At 44.7% G+C, this 13,186-nt stretch overlaps 1 protein-coding gene across 1 annotated transcript in view; it reads left to right on the plus strand.

Annotated features, from left to right (window-relative positions):
- The window catches only part of LOC118378039 (ribosome-binding protein 1-like), a 50,536-nt gene extending 37,651 nt beyond the window's left edge, over positions 1-12,885 (plus strand). Inside the window, exons 16-25 of the mRNA XM_052477627.1 lie at positions 79-214; positions 427-516; positions 776-868; positions 993-1,064; positions 2,575-2,646; positions 3,089-3,214; positions 3,353-3,445; positions 7,178-7,219; positions 7,370-7,513; positions 12,467-12,885. Coding sequence (XP_052333587.1) covers positions 79-214; positions 427-516; positions 776-868; positions 993-1,064; positions 2,575-2,646; positions 3,089-3,214; positions 3,353-3,445; positions 7,178-7,219; positions 7,370-7,513; positions 12,467-12,505 — 907 coding nt within the window. The 3' untranslated portion in view covers positions 12,506-12,885. The remainder of the gene's footprint in view (positions 1-78; positions 215-426; positions 517-775; positions 869-992; positions 1,065-2,574; positions 2,647-3,088; positions 3,215-3,352; positions 3,446-7,177; positions 7,220-7,369; positions 7,514-12,466) is intronic.
- The last annotated feature ends 301 nt before the right edge of the window (positions 12,886-13,186 follow it).

Below are 13,186 nucleotides of genomic sequence, written 5' to 3' on the forward strand. Positions count from 1 at the left end.
AATGAAGCTAAATGGGTTTCTGGCTCTTCTATAGAAAAAGGAAACTAAACTGTTTCTGTCCCCTTGGTTCTTCATTAGTCTGGCAGAGAGAGAAGCTATGATGAAATCACTACGAGAGGAGCTAAGGGAAGCTAGGGACCAATCACAGAAGGTACAGGAGATCCTCGCTCAGGTCCAGCAGAGCCAAGAGTCCCAGCCGAGCACAGAGCTGCCGGTAAGACTGAGCCATAATAAATTATTATTGACTTTGTCTGGTCTGACAGACGTTATTGTTATGTAATATGTTAACCATGTATAATGCAGTCTGTGTAGTGTCTGGTTTTTACCCTTTACCTGTAAACCAGAGCACCGAAGACAAATATAACATTTTTAATCAAAAGTCCATTGACTTTCTTATTGGTTCTGTCTGTGGTGTTTTGACTCCAGGAGCTGTTGGAGAAACTGAAGGAGGCAGAGGACAGCCACGGGACACTGCAGGCACAGTGTGACCAGTACAGGACAATCCTGGCTGAAACCGTAAGGACTTACACTGATACAACATGCCCAATTGGTCTACAGTCACCCGCATCTCTAAATAAACTAGAAATTTGGCCTACAGCCTTTTTTTACAAATAAAGACAATAGCGTGTTTGAGAGAGAGCGGGGTGTGGATGGGAAATAGATGTGCTGAACTTATCCCCCAACGCCTGCATCGATAAAGATGTGAAACAAAACCACCTCGTGTGTGTGAGAGCGAGTTGTGGTCTCCAAGTCATGGATCTTTCTCCAACCACAGGAAGGAATGCTGACGAACCTTCAGAAGAGTGTTGAGGGGGAGGAGCTGGTGTGGAAGTCCAAGATGGCCGACTCTGAGGACCAGTTGAAGAAGGTGAAGTAGCAGTGTTTAAATTTGAACATGTTTTATATCTCCTCTCTGTAATCATTGGCCATGTCTGTAGAATTGTCTCCGTCTGTGGCCCTGTTCTAAACCACACCCTTTCTACTCACACTAGGCCCTGGAACAAGTGCATACTCTGGAGGAGACTGCAGAGAGCTTGAAGACAGGAAACCAAAGCATAGAACAGGTTTAATAAATTAATTAATGTTCACCTGAATGGTTTTATCATAATGCTTGGTGTAATATGTTTAATTATCAGGTCTGGTGTAGTGACTGTCTGGATGTTTAATTATCAGGTGTAGTGACTGTCTGGATGTTTAATTATCAGGTCTGGTGTAGTGACTGTCTGGATGTTTAATTATCAGGTCTGGTGTAGTGACTGTCTGATGGATGTTTAATTATCAGGTCTGGTGTAGTGACTGTCTGATGGATGTTTAATTATCAGGTCTGGTGTAGTGACTGTCTGATGGATGTTTAATTATCAGGTCTGGTGTAGTGACTGTCTGGATGTTTAATTATCAGGTCTGGTGTTTAATTGACTGTCTGATGGATGTTTAATTATCAGGTCTGGTGTTGTGACTGTCTGGATGTTTAATTATCAGGTCTGGTGTAGTGACTGTCTGGATGTTTAATTATCAGGTCTGGTGTAGTGACTGTCTGGATGTTTAATTATCAGGTCTGGTGTAGTGACTGTCTGATGGTCTGGATGTTTAATTATCAGGTCTGGTGTAGTGACTGTCTGGATGTTTAATTATCAGGTCTGGTGTAGTGACTGTCTGGATGTTTAATTATCAGGTGTAGTGACTGTCTGTTTAATGGATGTCTTGTTTAATTATCAGGTCTGTCTGGATGTTTAATTATCAGGTGTAGTGACTGTCTGATGGATGTTTAATTATCAGGTGTGGTGACTGTCTGGATGTTTAATTATCAGGTCTGGTGTTTAATTATCAGGTGACTGTCTGGATGTTTAATTATCAGGTGTGTAGTGACTGTCTGGATGTTTAATTATCAGGTCTGGTAGTGACTGTCTGGATGTTTAATTATCAGGTCTGGTGTAGTGACTGTCTGGATGTTTAATTATCAGGTCTGGTGTAGTGACTGTCTGGATGTTTAATTATCAGGTCTGGTGTAGTGACTGTCTGATGGATGTTTAATTATCAGGTCTGGTGTATGTTTAATTATCAGACTGTCTGATGGATGTTTAATTATCAGGTCTGGTGTAGTGACTGTCTGATGTTTAATGTTTAATTATGACAGGTCTGGTGTGACTGTGATGTTTAATTATCTGTCTGGATGTTTAATTATCAGGTCTGGTGTAGTGACTGTCTGGATGTTTAATTATCAGGTCTGTAGTGATGGATGTTTAATTATCAGGTCTGGTGTAGACTGTCTGGATGTTTAATTATCAGGTCTGGTGTAGTGACTGTCTGGATGTTTAATTATCAGGTCTGGTGTAGTGACTGTCTGATGGATGTTTAATTATCAGGTCTGGTGTAGTGACTGTCTGGATGTTTAATTATCAGGTCTGGTGTAGTGACTGTCTGGATGTTTAATTATCAGGTCTGGTGTAGTGACTGTCTGGATGTTTAATTATCAGGTCTGGTGTAGTGACTGTCTGGATGTTTAATTATCAGGTCTGGTGTAGTGACTGGTGCTGTTTTAGTAATGGACTCCTCACTCTTTCCCTTTCTCTGCAGCTGAAGGAGCAGGTGACGCTTCTGGAAGCCCAGTTGGAGAAACAGTCTGAGACGGAGGAGGAAATGGCACAGGTACACATCTACATTCATCACGGCCCGGCAGCTTGTCCAAATCCCAGAGTCGACCAGGTGGAAATTATGTCGACGTGAACTTGAGCAAGGCACTTAACCCTAATTGCTCCAGGGTCACCGTTGATGATGGCAGACCCTAACCCCACTCCCAGATGGTGTCGCTCAGGGTGTTGGGATATGCAAAAAAAAAAACATTTTCCTCTGTGTGTGTGTGTGTGTGTGTGTGTGAAATAGGACACACACAAGCACCCACCAAACATATTATTATATAGACCATAGATGGGTACACTAGTTATACACATCAACATTCATATAGTAGAAACAGTCACCGGTACGCTGACTAGGAAAAACATAATCCGATATGACAAGGCTGTTTTGTGTGTGTGGCTGATAGTGAGTGACCATGGATTGTAATACATTACGGAGTGTGTCTGTTCTCTAGTTGAAGAAGCTGCTGTCAGAGTCTCAGAGCCAGCTGGAGTCGGCCCAGACGCAGGCCCAGACGCAGGCCCAGACGCAGGCCCAGACGCAGGCCCAGACGCACAGGGAAGAGCTGGCTACGGTAAGTGTGAGTGCGCACCTGTTTCCTGTGGTCCTGACCGGAACATCAGCGGGTCGCCAGTTGAGGTCAACTTAGTGTGCGTATCAGTTTGTGTATCCAAGTTCTCTTCCTCTTGTCCCTAACCCCTGGAGCTTCCTGTTCCAGGTCAGAGGTCAGCTGAGTGAGGCGACGGAGCACGCTCAGAGCCAGAAGGCGGTCCCTGAGGCCGGGGCACAGAACGGACAATCGGAGCCCGAGGTCAGGATGCATCGGAGGTTATAGGTCATGGGGCATCCTTTTACTGCCGGACTGCTCTGCTGGAGGGTCCTGAAAACTGGTCGCTACCACAATAATATAGTCATCAGAACAGTCTAATTAGGAAGGTTTATGAAATGGATGAACATTTAGAGATTAATTGAAATGTGAAACAATAGCAAGCCTATCGTCCACACAGCTAAAAGGCTATATTACTATAACTACTGTAATGAAGCAGCCAAAGAAAAGGACATTTGTGGTAAAATACTGTTCGGGAAAAAAAACTTGTGATGTTAGCGGTTTCATGTGACGGAGATTAAAAAAAAACATCTCTGTTAAAAAACATGGAGATGCAACAACTAGGCTGGGTGGCAGGGTAGCCTAGTGGTTAGAGTGTAGAGGTGGCAGGGTAGCCTAGTGGTTAGAGTGTAGAGGTGGCAGGGTAGCCTAGTGGTTAGAGTGTAGAGGTGGCAGGGTAGCCTAGTGGTTAGAGTGTAGAGGTGGCAGGGTAGCCTAGCGGTTAGAGTGTAGAGGTGGCAGGGTAGCCTAGTGGTTAGAGTGTAGAGGTGGCAGGGTAGCCTAGCGGTTAGAGTGTAGAGGCGGCAGGGTAGCCTAGTGGTTAGAGTGTAGAGGTGGCAGGGTAGCCTAGCGGTTAGAGTGTAGAGGTGGCAGGGTAGCCTAGCGGTTAGGTTAGAGTGTAGAGGTGGCAGGGCCTAGCCTAGTGGTTAGCCTAGCGGTGTAGAGGCGGCAGGGTAGCCTAGCGGTTAGAGTGTAGAGGGCAGGGTAGCCTAGCGGTTAGAGTGTAGAGGCGGCAGGGTAGCCTGGTTAGAGTGTAGAGGCGGCAGGGTAGCCTAGCGGTTAGAGTGTAGAGGTGGCAGGGTAGCCTTAGTGGTTAGAGTGTAGAGGTGGCAGGGTAGCCTAGCGGTTAGAGTGTAGAGGCGGCAGGGTAGCCTAGCGGTTAGAGTGTAGAGGCGGCAGGGTAGCCTAGCGGTTAGAGTGTAGAGGTGGCAGGGTAGCCTAGTGGTTAGAGTGTAGAGGCGGCAGGGTAGCCTAGTGGTTAGAGTGTAGAGGTGGCAGGGTAGCCTAGCGGTTAGAGTGTAGAGGTGGCAGGGTAGCCTAGCGGTTAGAGTGTTAGAGGTGGCGGCAGGGTAGCCTAGCGGTTAGAGTGTAGAGGTGGCAGGGTAGCCTAGTGGTTAGAGTGTAGAGGCGGCAGGGTAGCCTAGCGGTTAGAGTGTAGAGGCGGCAGGGTAGCCTAGCGGTTAGAGTGTAGAGGCGGCAGGGTAGCCTAGCCTAGTGGTTAGGCGGCAGGGTGCCTAGCGGTTAGAGGTGGGCAGGGTAGCCTAGTGGTTAGAGTGTAGAGGCGGCAGGGTAGCCTAGCGGTTAGAGTGTAGAGGCGGCAGGGTAGCCTAGCGGTTAGAGTGTAGAGGCGGCAGGGTAGCCTAGCGGTTAGAGTGTAGAGGCGGCAGGGTAGCCTAGCGGTTAGAGTGTAGAGGCGGCAGGGTAGCCTGGAGTGTAGAGGTGGCAGGGTAGCCTAGTGGTTAGAGCGTTGGACTAGTAACCGGAATGTTGCAAGTTCAAACCCCCGAGCTGACAAGGTACAAATCTGTCTTTCTGCCCCTGTTTCTAGGCCGTCATTGAAAATAAGAATTGGTTCTTAACTGGCTTGCCTCGTTGATATGACCCGGCTGGGTCGTTGATATGACCCGGCTGGGTCGTTGATATGACCCGGCTGGGTCGTTGATATGACCCGGCTGGGTCGTTGATATGACCCGGCTGGTGCCTTTAAAACTTCAACTTTTAATTATGAAAACCAGTAGAAGAGGAGACAAATCCTGGTTTCAACGGCTTTATAAAATACAAATAATTGCCTCCATGTACTGTGATTTTTGACTTTGAAGCAAAAGGTGAGACATTTCTCATCATATGAAGTTTTTTTTTTTAAATCTCCCAGGTTTCCAACAATTTAAATATATGATTTCAAAATGCACACCGTCTCCAGCTTAGATTGCAAGGTGGTGGGTGATGCGCTGATAGCCTGCCTACTGTATTGCCTATCCATTAAAAATGGGTGAAATGAGGATGAGCACTTCTATCTGGAGTTGAAAAATAGAAAAATTTAATTAAAAAAAAGATTTGTTTTTAATGTTTAAAAAAATTGTGGCCATAAACTTTGTTTTGTTGTGCAAAAAGTGTTTCACTCCAGCAGCAGCAACCGGCTGTTAGAGGAGCTACAGAGCTAAACAAGGCTGTGTGTGTGATTTTTGGTTTGTGTACAGTACCAGTCGAATGTTTGGACACCTACTCATTCCAGGGTTTTTCTTTATTTTTACTATTTTCTACATTGTAGAAAAGTAGTGAAGACATCAAAACTATGAAATAACACATATGTAATCGTATAATAACTCAATGTATTTTATATTTGAGATTCTTCAAAGTAGCCACCCTTTGCCTTGACAACTTTTTGCACACTTGGCATTCTCTCAACCAGCTTCATGAGGTAGTCACCTGGAATGCATTTCAATTAACAGGTGTGCCTAGTTCATTTGTGGATTTTCTTTCCTTAATGTTAATGCATTTGAGGCAATCAGTTGTTGTGAATAAGGTAGGGGTGGTATACAGAAGATAGCCCTATTTGGTAAAAAAAAAAACGTCCTGTTAAATGGCTTTATCCAAGAAGTTGAGTGCTGCATCAGATGACTTGGCCTCCACCATCACCCGATCTCAATCCAATGGAGATGGTTTGGGATGAGTTGGACCACAGAGCGAAGGAAAAGCAGCCAACAAGTGCTCAGCATATGTGGGAACTCCTTCAAGACTGGAAAATCATTCCTCGTGAAGCTGGTTGACAGAATTCCAAGAGTGTGCAAAGCTGTCATTAAAGCAAAGGGTAGGTACTTTGAAGAATCCCAACTCTTCGTTTTTTGTGTTACAACATGATTCTATATGGGTTATTTCATAGTTTCGATGTCTTCACTATTATTCTACAATGTAGAAAATAGAAAAAAAATAAAGAAACCCATGAGTAGGTGTGCCCAAACTTTTAACTGATACTGTGTGTGTGTGATACATGCCGAACTAACGAACACATGAGAGCGGCCTAGCAACATGGGTATTCCTATGCTTCAGACTTGGGTGTGTCACTGTCAACCTGGGTTGTTTCTCAAGTTCAAGAATGTTGTGAGGCCATTGTCTTGACTTTTGTCAGTGTTATTATTAATGTATTATTATAGGCGGTGTGTCCAGTCTGTCCAGTTCTCTCCGTACGCAGCAGCTGCGTTTGTTTTAACCACCCAGTGTGTTGACTATCAGCTGCCCGAACCACAGCTTGGCTCACTCTCTATTCTAAGAATAATCACTCACTGCTTGGATTTAGTTGTCCACTGTACAGCCATTTTGTTTGTTTTTTAAGTGATGCTTCTTATTGCCTGGTGTTGAGTGATGCACTGACATGGCACAGAGTGGTGTGTGCCTGTGTGGGTGGGTGTGTGCCTGCGTGGGTGGGTGTGTGGGTGGGTGTGTGCCTGCGTGGAAGGCTGTCTGCGTGGGTGGGTGGCTGTCTGCATGTGTGGGTGGGTGGCTGTGTGTGCTGGTGCGCAAGTCATTACAAGCTCTTTAATGCTTTTATCTATTTGTGTCTGTGGCAAGGGGGGGGGGCACATCTCAGTGTCCAGCCACTTCTTCATCTTCTGACACTGTGTGTAATGCATTATATCCTAATGTTTTGTGCGTCTCAAGGTCCAGTCCCAGTTGAGTCAAACCACGGAGGAGTTTGAACAGGTACGTGCAACAGCCAATCGGAAGAGGGCAGAACTTTGACATTGGCTTACAAACTGTTTAGTTAGACAGCGACTTGTCAGTATGACTGACTGCGTGACTGGTTATTTGACTGACTTGTGTCTTTTATTTTACGTGATCTTGACCACCCAGGCTCAGAAGACTGTAGAACTCCAGGCTCAGAAGACTGTAGAACTCCAGGCTCAGAAGACTGTAGAACTCCAGGCTCAGCTGGACATTCTGAAAGAGGCAGGAGACTCCCCACAGGCTGACACAGAGGACGTAGCCCAGCTAAAGGTACATGACCGTGGGCCACATTCAGCGGAATGTTCAAATCAAATACAATTTTATTTGTCACATGCACCGAATACAACCTTAACCTTACAATACTTACTTACAAGCCCTTAACAATGCAGTTTGAAGCGAAATAATTACTGAATAAAAGGGCAACAATAACGAGGCTGTATACAGGGGGAGTCGACGTGCGGGGGCACAGGTTAGTTGAGAGAAAATGACTACTGTAATTTCTGGACTATTAAGCGCACCTGAATATAAACCGCACCCACTGAATTAAAAAAAAACATGTATTTTGTACATAAATAAGCTGCACATGTCTAAGTAAGTAGGCACTGCAGCCTTTAAACGAAACACGGCTTGTAACAAAAATAAATAGGCTTTTAAACTAAACTTGTAACAAAAATAAAAAAAATAGCAGTAAACGGTAGCCTACCAAGAAAGTCATTGGTCACTATCTTCCTCCTCCTGTGCACTGAAACCACTGAAGTCATCTCCTTCGGTGTCGGAGTTGAACAGCCTCAGAATTGCTTCATCCGATGTTGGATCGCTGCCCTCTTCAACACGCAGCAGTCCAGCCTTTCGAAACCCGTTGATGATAGTGGATTTTGTTGACAATGCTCCACGCTGTCAGCAGCTCTATTTCCTTTTCCAACAGCCAGAACGATCCCATTCAACTTGAAAGCGGCATCATATGCATTTCTCCGTGTCTTTGCTATGATGAGGGTGACAAAATTACTACCGTAATCAGAATGATGGGAAGTTTGAGCGCGCTCGACTTACGTCACATTATGTGACGGTGCTCAGTTTTTTTTGGCGGCACGAATCTTGTGAAAGCGGGAAAAATCCATAAATTAGCCGCGTCATTGTATAAACCGCGAGGTTCAAAGCGTGGGAATAAAGTAGCGGCTTATAGTCCGGAAATTACGGTATGTATAAATAATAAACAGCGAGTAGCAACAGTGTAAAAACATAGGGGGTGGGGGGGTTAATGTAAATAGTCCGGGTGGCCATTTTGGTTAATTGTTCAGCAGTCTTTTGTCTTGGGGGTAGAAGCTGCTAAGTAGCCTTTTGGTCCTAGACTTGGTGCTCCGGTACCGCTTGCCGTGCGGTAACAGAGAGAACAGTCTATGACTAGGGTGGATGGAGTCTTTGACATTTTTTAGGTCCTTCCTCTGACACCGCCTAGTATATAGGTCCTGGATGGCAGGATGCTTGGCCCCAGTGATGTACTGGGCCGTTTGCATTACCCTCTGTAGCGCCTTACATTTAACCAAATGCCGAGCAGTTTTCATACCAGGCAGTGATGCAACCGGTCAAGATGCTCTCGATGATGCAGCTGTATAACTTTTTGAGGATCAGGGGACCCACGCCAAATCTTTTCAGTCTCCTGAGGGGGACTAGGCTTTGTCGTGCCCCTCTTCACAACTGTCTTGGTGTTTTTGGACCATGATAGTTTGGTGGTGATGTGGACACCAAGTAACTCTAGACCTGCTCCACCTCATCCCCTTCGATGTTGATGGGCGCCTGTTTGGCCCTCCTTTTCCTATAATCCACCATCAGCTCCTTCGTCTTTCTCACATTGAGGGAGAAGTTATTGTCCAGGCAACACACTGCCAGGTCTCTGACCTCCTCCCTGGAGGCTGTCTCATCGTTGTCGGTGATCAGGACTACTGCAACGTTTGTCGTTAGCAAACTTAATGATGGTGTTGGAGTCGTGCCTGGCCGTGTAGTCATGAGTGGACAGGAGGTACAGGAGAGGACTAAGCACGCACCCCTGAGAGGCCCCCGTGTTGAGGATCAGTGTGTGTTACCTACCCTTACCACCTGGGGCCAGCCCGTCAGGAAGTCCAGGGTCCAGTTGCAGAGGGAGGTGTTTAGTCCCAGGATCCTTAGCTTAGTGATTAGCTTTGAGGGCACTATGGTGTTGAACGCTGAGCTGTAGTCAAAGAACAGCATTCTCACATAGGTGTTCCTTTTGTCCAGGTGGGAAAGGGCAGTATGGAGTGCGATTGCATCATCTGTTGGGGCGGTATGCGAATTGGAGTGGGTCTAGGGTTTCCAGCATGATGGTGTTGTGAGCCACGACCAGTGTTTCAAAGCACTTCAAGGCTACCGATATGAGTGCTACGGGACACTAATCATTTAGGCAGGTTAACTCTGCTTTCTTGGGCACAGGGACTATGGTGGTCTGTTTGAAACATGTAAGTATTAGACTCGGTCAGGGAGAGGTTGAAATGTCAGTGAAGACACTTTCCAGATGGTCCGTTAATGCTTTGAGTACACGTCCTGGTAATCTGTTTTGCCGCGCGAAATCAAGAGGATAGACTTATGGTCAGGTTTGTCAAATGGAGGGAAAGCTTTGTTTGCATCTCTGTATGTGGTGTAAAATTGTGTGGAATTGTTTTTCTGGCTGCACATGTGACATGCTGGTAGAAAGGAGGTCAAATGGATTTAAGTTTGCCTGCATTAAAGTCCCCAGCCACTAGGAGCGCCGCTTCTGGTTGAGCATTTTTCTTGTTTGCTTATGGCCTTATACAGCTCGTTGAGTGCGGTCTTAGTGGCAGCATCGGTTTGTGGTGGTAAAGAGATGGCTACGAATATTATAGACGAGAACTCTCTTGGTAGATAGTGTGTGGTCTACAGCTTATCATGAGGTATTCTACCTCAGGCAAGCAATACCTCGAGACTTCTTTAATATTAGACATTACGCATCCGCAGGTTTTGACAAATGGACACATCCCCTCATCTTACCAGATGTAAGTGCCCTGCCGATGCGCAGAGAAACTAGTCCAGCTCTAAATGATCCGTGTCGTCTTTCAGCCCCATCTCTGTGAAACACAAGTTATGTCCTGTTCGTTGTCTTCATCATAGATCATCCTATTTGTTTTCCAATGATTGAACGTTGGGTAGTGGTGGTTTACCTAGTCGTAAGCAAATTCTGACAAGGCACCCCGCCCTCTTTTTTCTTCACGCCGATGACAGGGCCTTGTCATGACAAAGCGAGTATACCCTTTGCGTCAGACACGTTAAATAGAAAATCTTTGTCCAGTTCGAGGTGAGTGATCGCTGTTCTGATGTTCAGAAGCTCTATTCGTTCATAAGAGACGGTAGCTGCAACATTATGTACAAAATGAATTACAAATGATGTGAAAAAGAAAAAAAAACAAAGACCTGGGCCAAGCAGCCACCACAACTCCAGCAGCTCTTAAAGTTCACTCTGAAGCAGAATAACCACAACACTCTACAGGACTGCTCTAATGAGGCCAATCCGTCCCTGCTTTATTACGCCAAGGTTGTGGGTTCAATTCCCACAGGGATCACAGAAACGTACTAAAAATATGCACTCGCTGTACTGAAAGTCGCTCTGAATGAATGTGTATGCTTAGTGGAATACCTTCGCTTGAATGACTACACCTAATACTGTTTAACTGCTGCATGGGTGTGGTTATAGGGCTGTTACACAACGGCGGTCACGAGTCATGACCCGCAGTCAAATTCCACGTGACAGTAACTTGGCTTCTCCAAGCTCTGATGCTGCTGATGGTCATTAGTAGCCTACCAAACTTGATAGTTGCCTGGTAGTCGGCACTCTATTGTTCCTCCAATCACTCTGACATCAATGCAAATGTTTTAGAAAATCCAACTCGTCATGAGAGCTCATGTTGCGTAACATTTCTATAGGCTATGCAATTGCGAGAGAAAACAGAAGTGATGGCCTCTTAATAAGAGGAGGATCCCATCAGCTTTCTATAGGCTAGGCATACTTTCTTTCTCAAATGTCCTAATATTAAGCACATTGCTTCTCTTTACGACAGGAGTATAGCCTATCTGGCTGGGATGAAAATGAACCACACATGGGGGGGGGGTGCCTCCTCCAGTTGCTATTTCAGTGCATAGATGACATGTCTTTTGTTCCCGCTGCCCCGGTTTCATGATAATGGTACATTCCACATCAAAACACATTTCACTCTGTGTGTGTGATTTTAGTATATATAAAGACAACTTTAAGAATAGTCTGATGGGTGGAAAATATTAGCCTATCACTTTTGCAACTTATTCAAATCATAGTCGCACACCTCGTGTAGCCTAGCCCATAGGCCTTTGTAGCACAACTAAAGTAGCCAAATAACTTTATTTTAAAAACTTAAGCACATTAACCCGCTTTACACTCGGTGTTGAGCCCAACTGGCATGTTTTCCCGCTAAGTTGATTGCATTTTGGAACATTCGCGCTTATATTCTACTGTCAGGTGCGCATTTCTGTGCTTATAATGTGAATAAATAGCCTAATATTTTAAGCTCAACGTTCTGATCTGTTGCATTTTGCTTTTAAACATTTTTTTTTTTTTCATGCGATTTGTTGTATTAATTTGAGATCTATCGCATCCCACAACGGTCCCAGACTGTTCAGAATATTTATTTCTCACACAGAAGGACTAATCGAATAAGGCAACTTTTGTACAATGGGGGATAGACCTGTCTAAAATAAATTATGTATTGTGAAGGTATAGGTTATATTACATGGATTTATTCGACTTTTTCAAATGTAGACATTCCAAAGGTCTGCATCAATGGCTTGTAGGCTGTGTGTGGAAGCTAGGAGACGCTAAACGTGTTTAAAGGCTTGTAGGCTGTGCGTGGAAGCTAGGAGACGCTAAACGTGTTTAAAGGCTTGTAGGCTGTGCGTGGAAGCTAGGAGACGCTAAACGTGTTTAAAGGCTTGTAGGCTGTGCGTGGAAGCTAGGAGATGCTAAACGTGTTTTAAATGTCTCATGGTAATTAACTGTTAATTATTTGTTTGACAATCACTGTCTGACAATTTCATGGCCGCCCACAGCCCTAGTTATGTAATTATTTTTAAAACATTTTTGTTGTTGTTGTCAAGTCCATCAATGATTGATTTGATGAATTAATTGATTGGGTGTGGTTGTAAATATGTGTTTCTGTCTTTCAGGAAGAGAGTTCAGGACTGAAGGAAGGAACATCTGTTTAAGAGACTGAAGACGTGACACTTAAACATGATTATCATAGTTATGCATTCCAAAACTATTAGTTCTTGTACTGTAGTAGTTGATTGCTGCAACTCCTATAAAAAATGTATAAAAAAATCAAAGGGCCAGTTTCCCGGACGCTGATTTAAGCCTCTTCCGGAACTGAAATGCATGCTCAGTGGAGAATCTCCCTTAAAGAAACGTGTTAGCCAGGGACTAGGCTTAATGTGTCGGGGGGAAAACCGGCTCAATCTTTCTGGGTCATTCCACCAATTCGGTGCCTTATCAAATGTGTAACTTGGTGGGGGGATTTTTTTTTTTTTTTTATTCTTTTCGTTCTGTCATAAAGAGAACATGTTCAACACAATAAAAATGTTTCCCATCTCGGTGTTAAATAAATAAAAAAGTGCCAAATAAAGTAAACAGGGGTTTGACTGTAAACAGGGGTTTGACTGTAAACAGGGGTTTGACTGTAAACAGGGGTTTGACTGTAAACAGGGGTTTGACTGTAAACAGGGGTTTGACTGTAAACAGGGGTTTGACTGTAAACAGGGGTTTGACTGTAAACAGGGGTTTGACTGTAAACAGGGGTTTGACTGTAAACAGGGGTTTGACTGTAAACAGGGGTTTGTGGTGGAAAATGCTGAGTTTTAGCACTTCAGCAATTCTTATTCATACAACAA

This window comes from Oncorhynchus keta, chromosome 24 (assembly GCF_023373465.1).
Source record: "Oncorhynchus keta strain PuntledgeMale-10-30-2019 chromosome 24, Oket_V2, whole genome shotgun sequence".
NCBI classification, from domain to species: domain Eukaryota; kingdom Metazoa; phylum Chordata; class Actinopteri; order Salmoniformes; family Salmonidae; genus Oncorhynchus; species Oncorhynchus keta.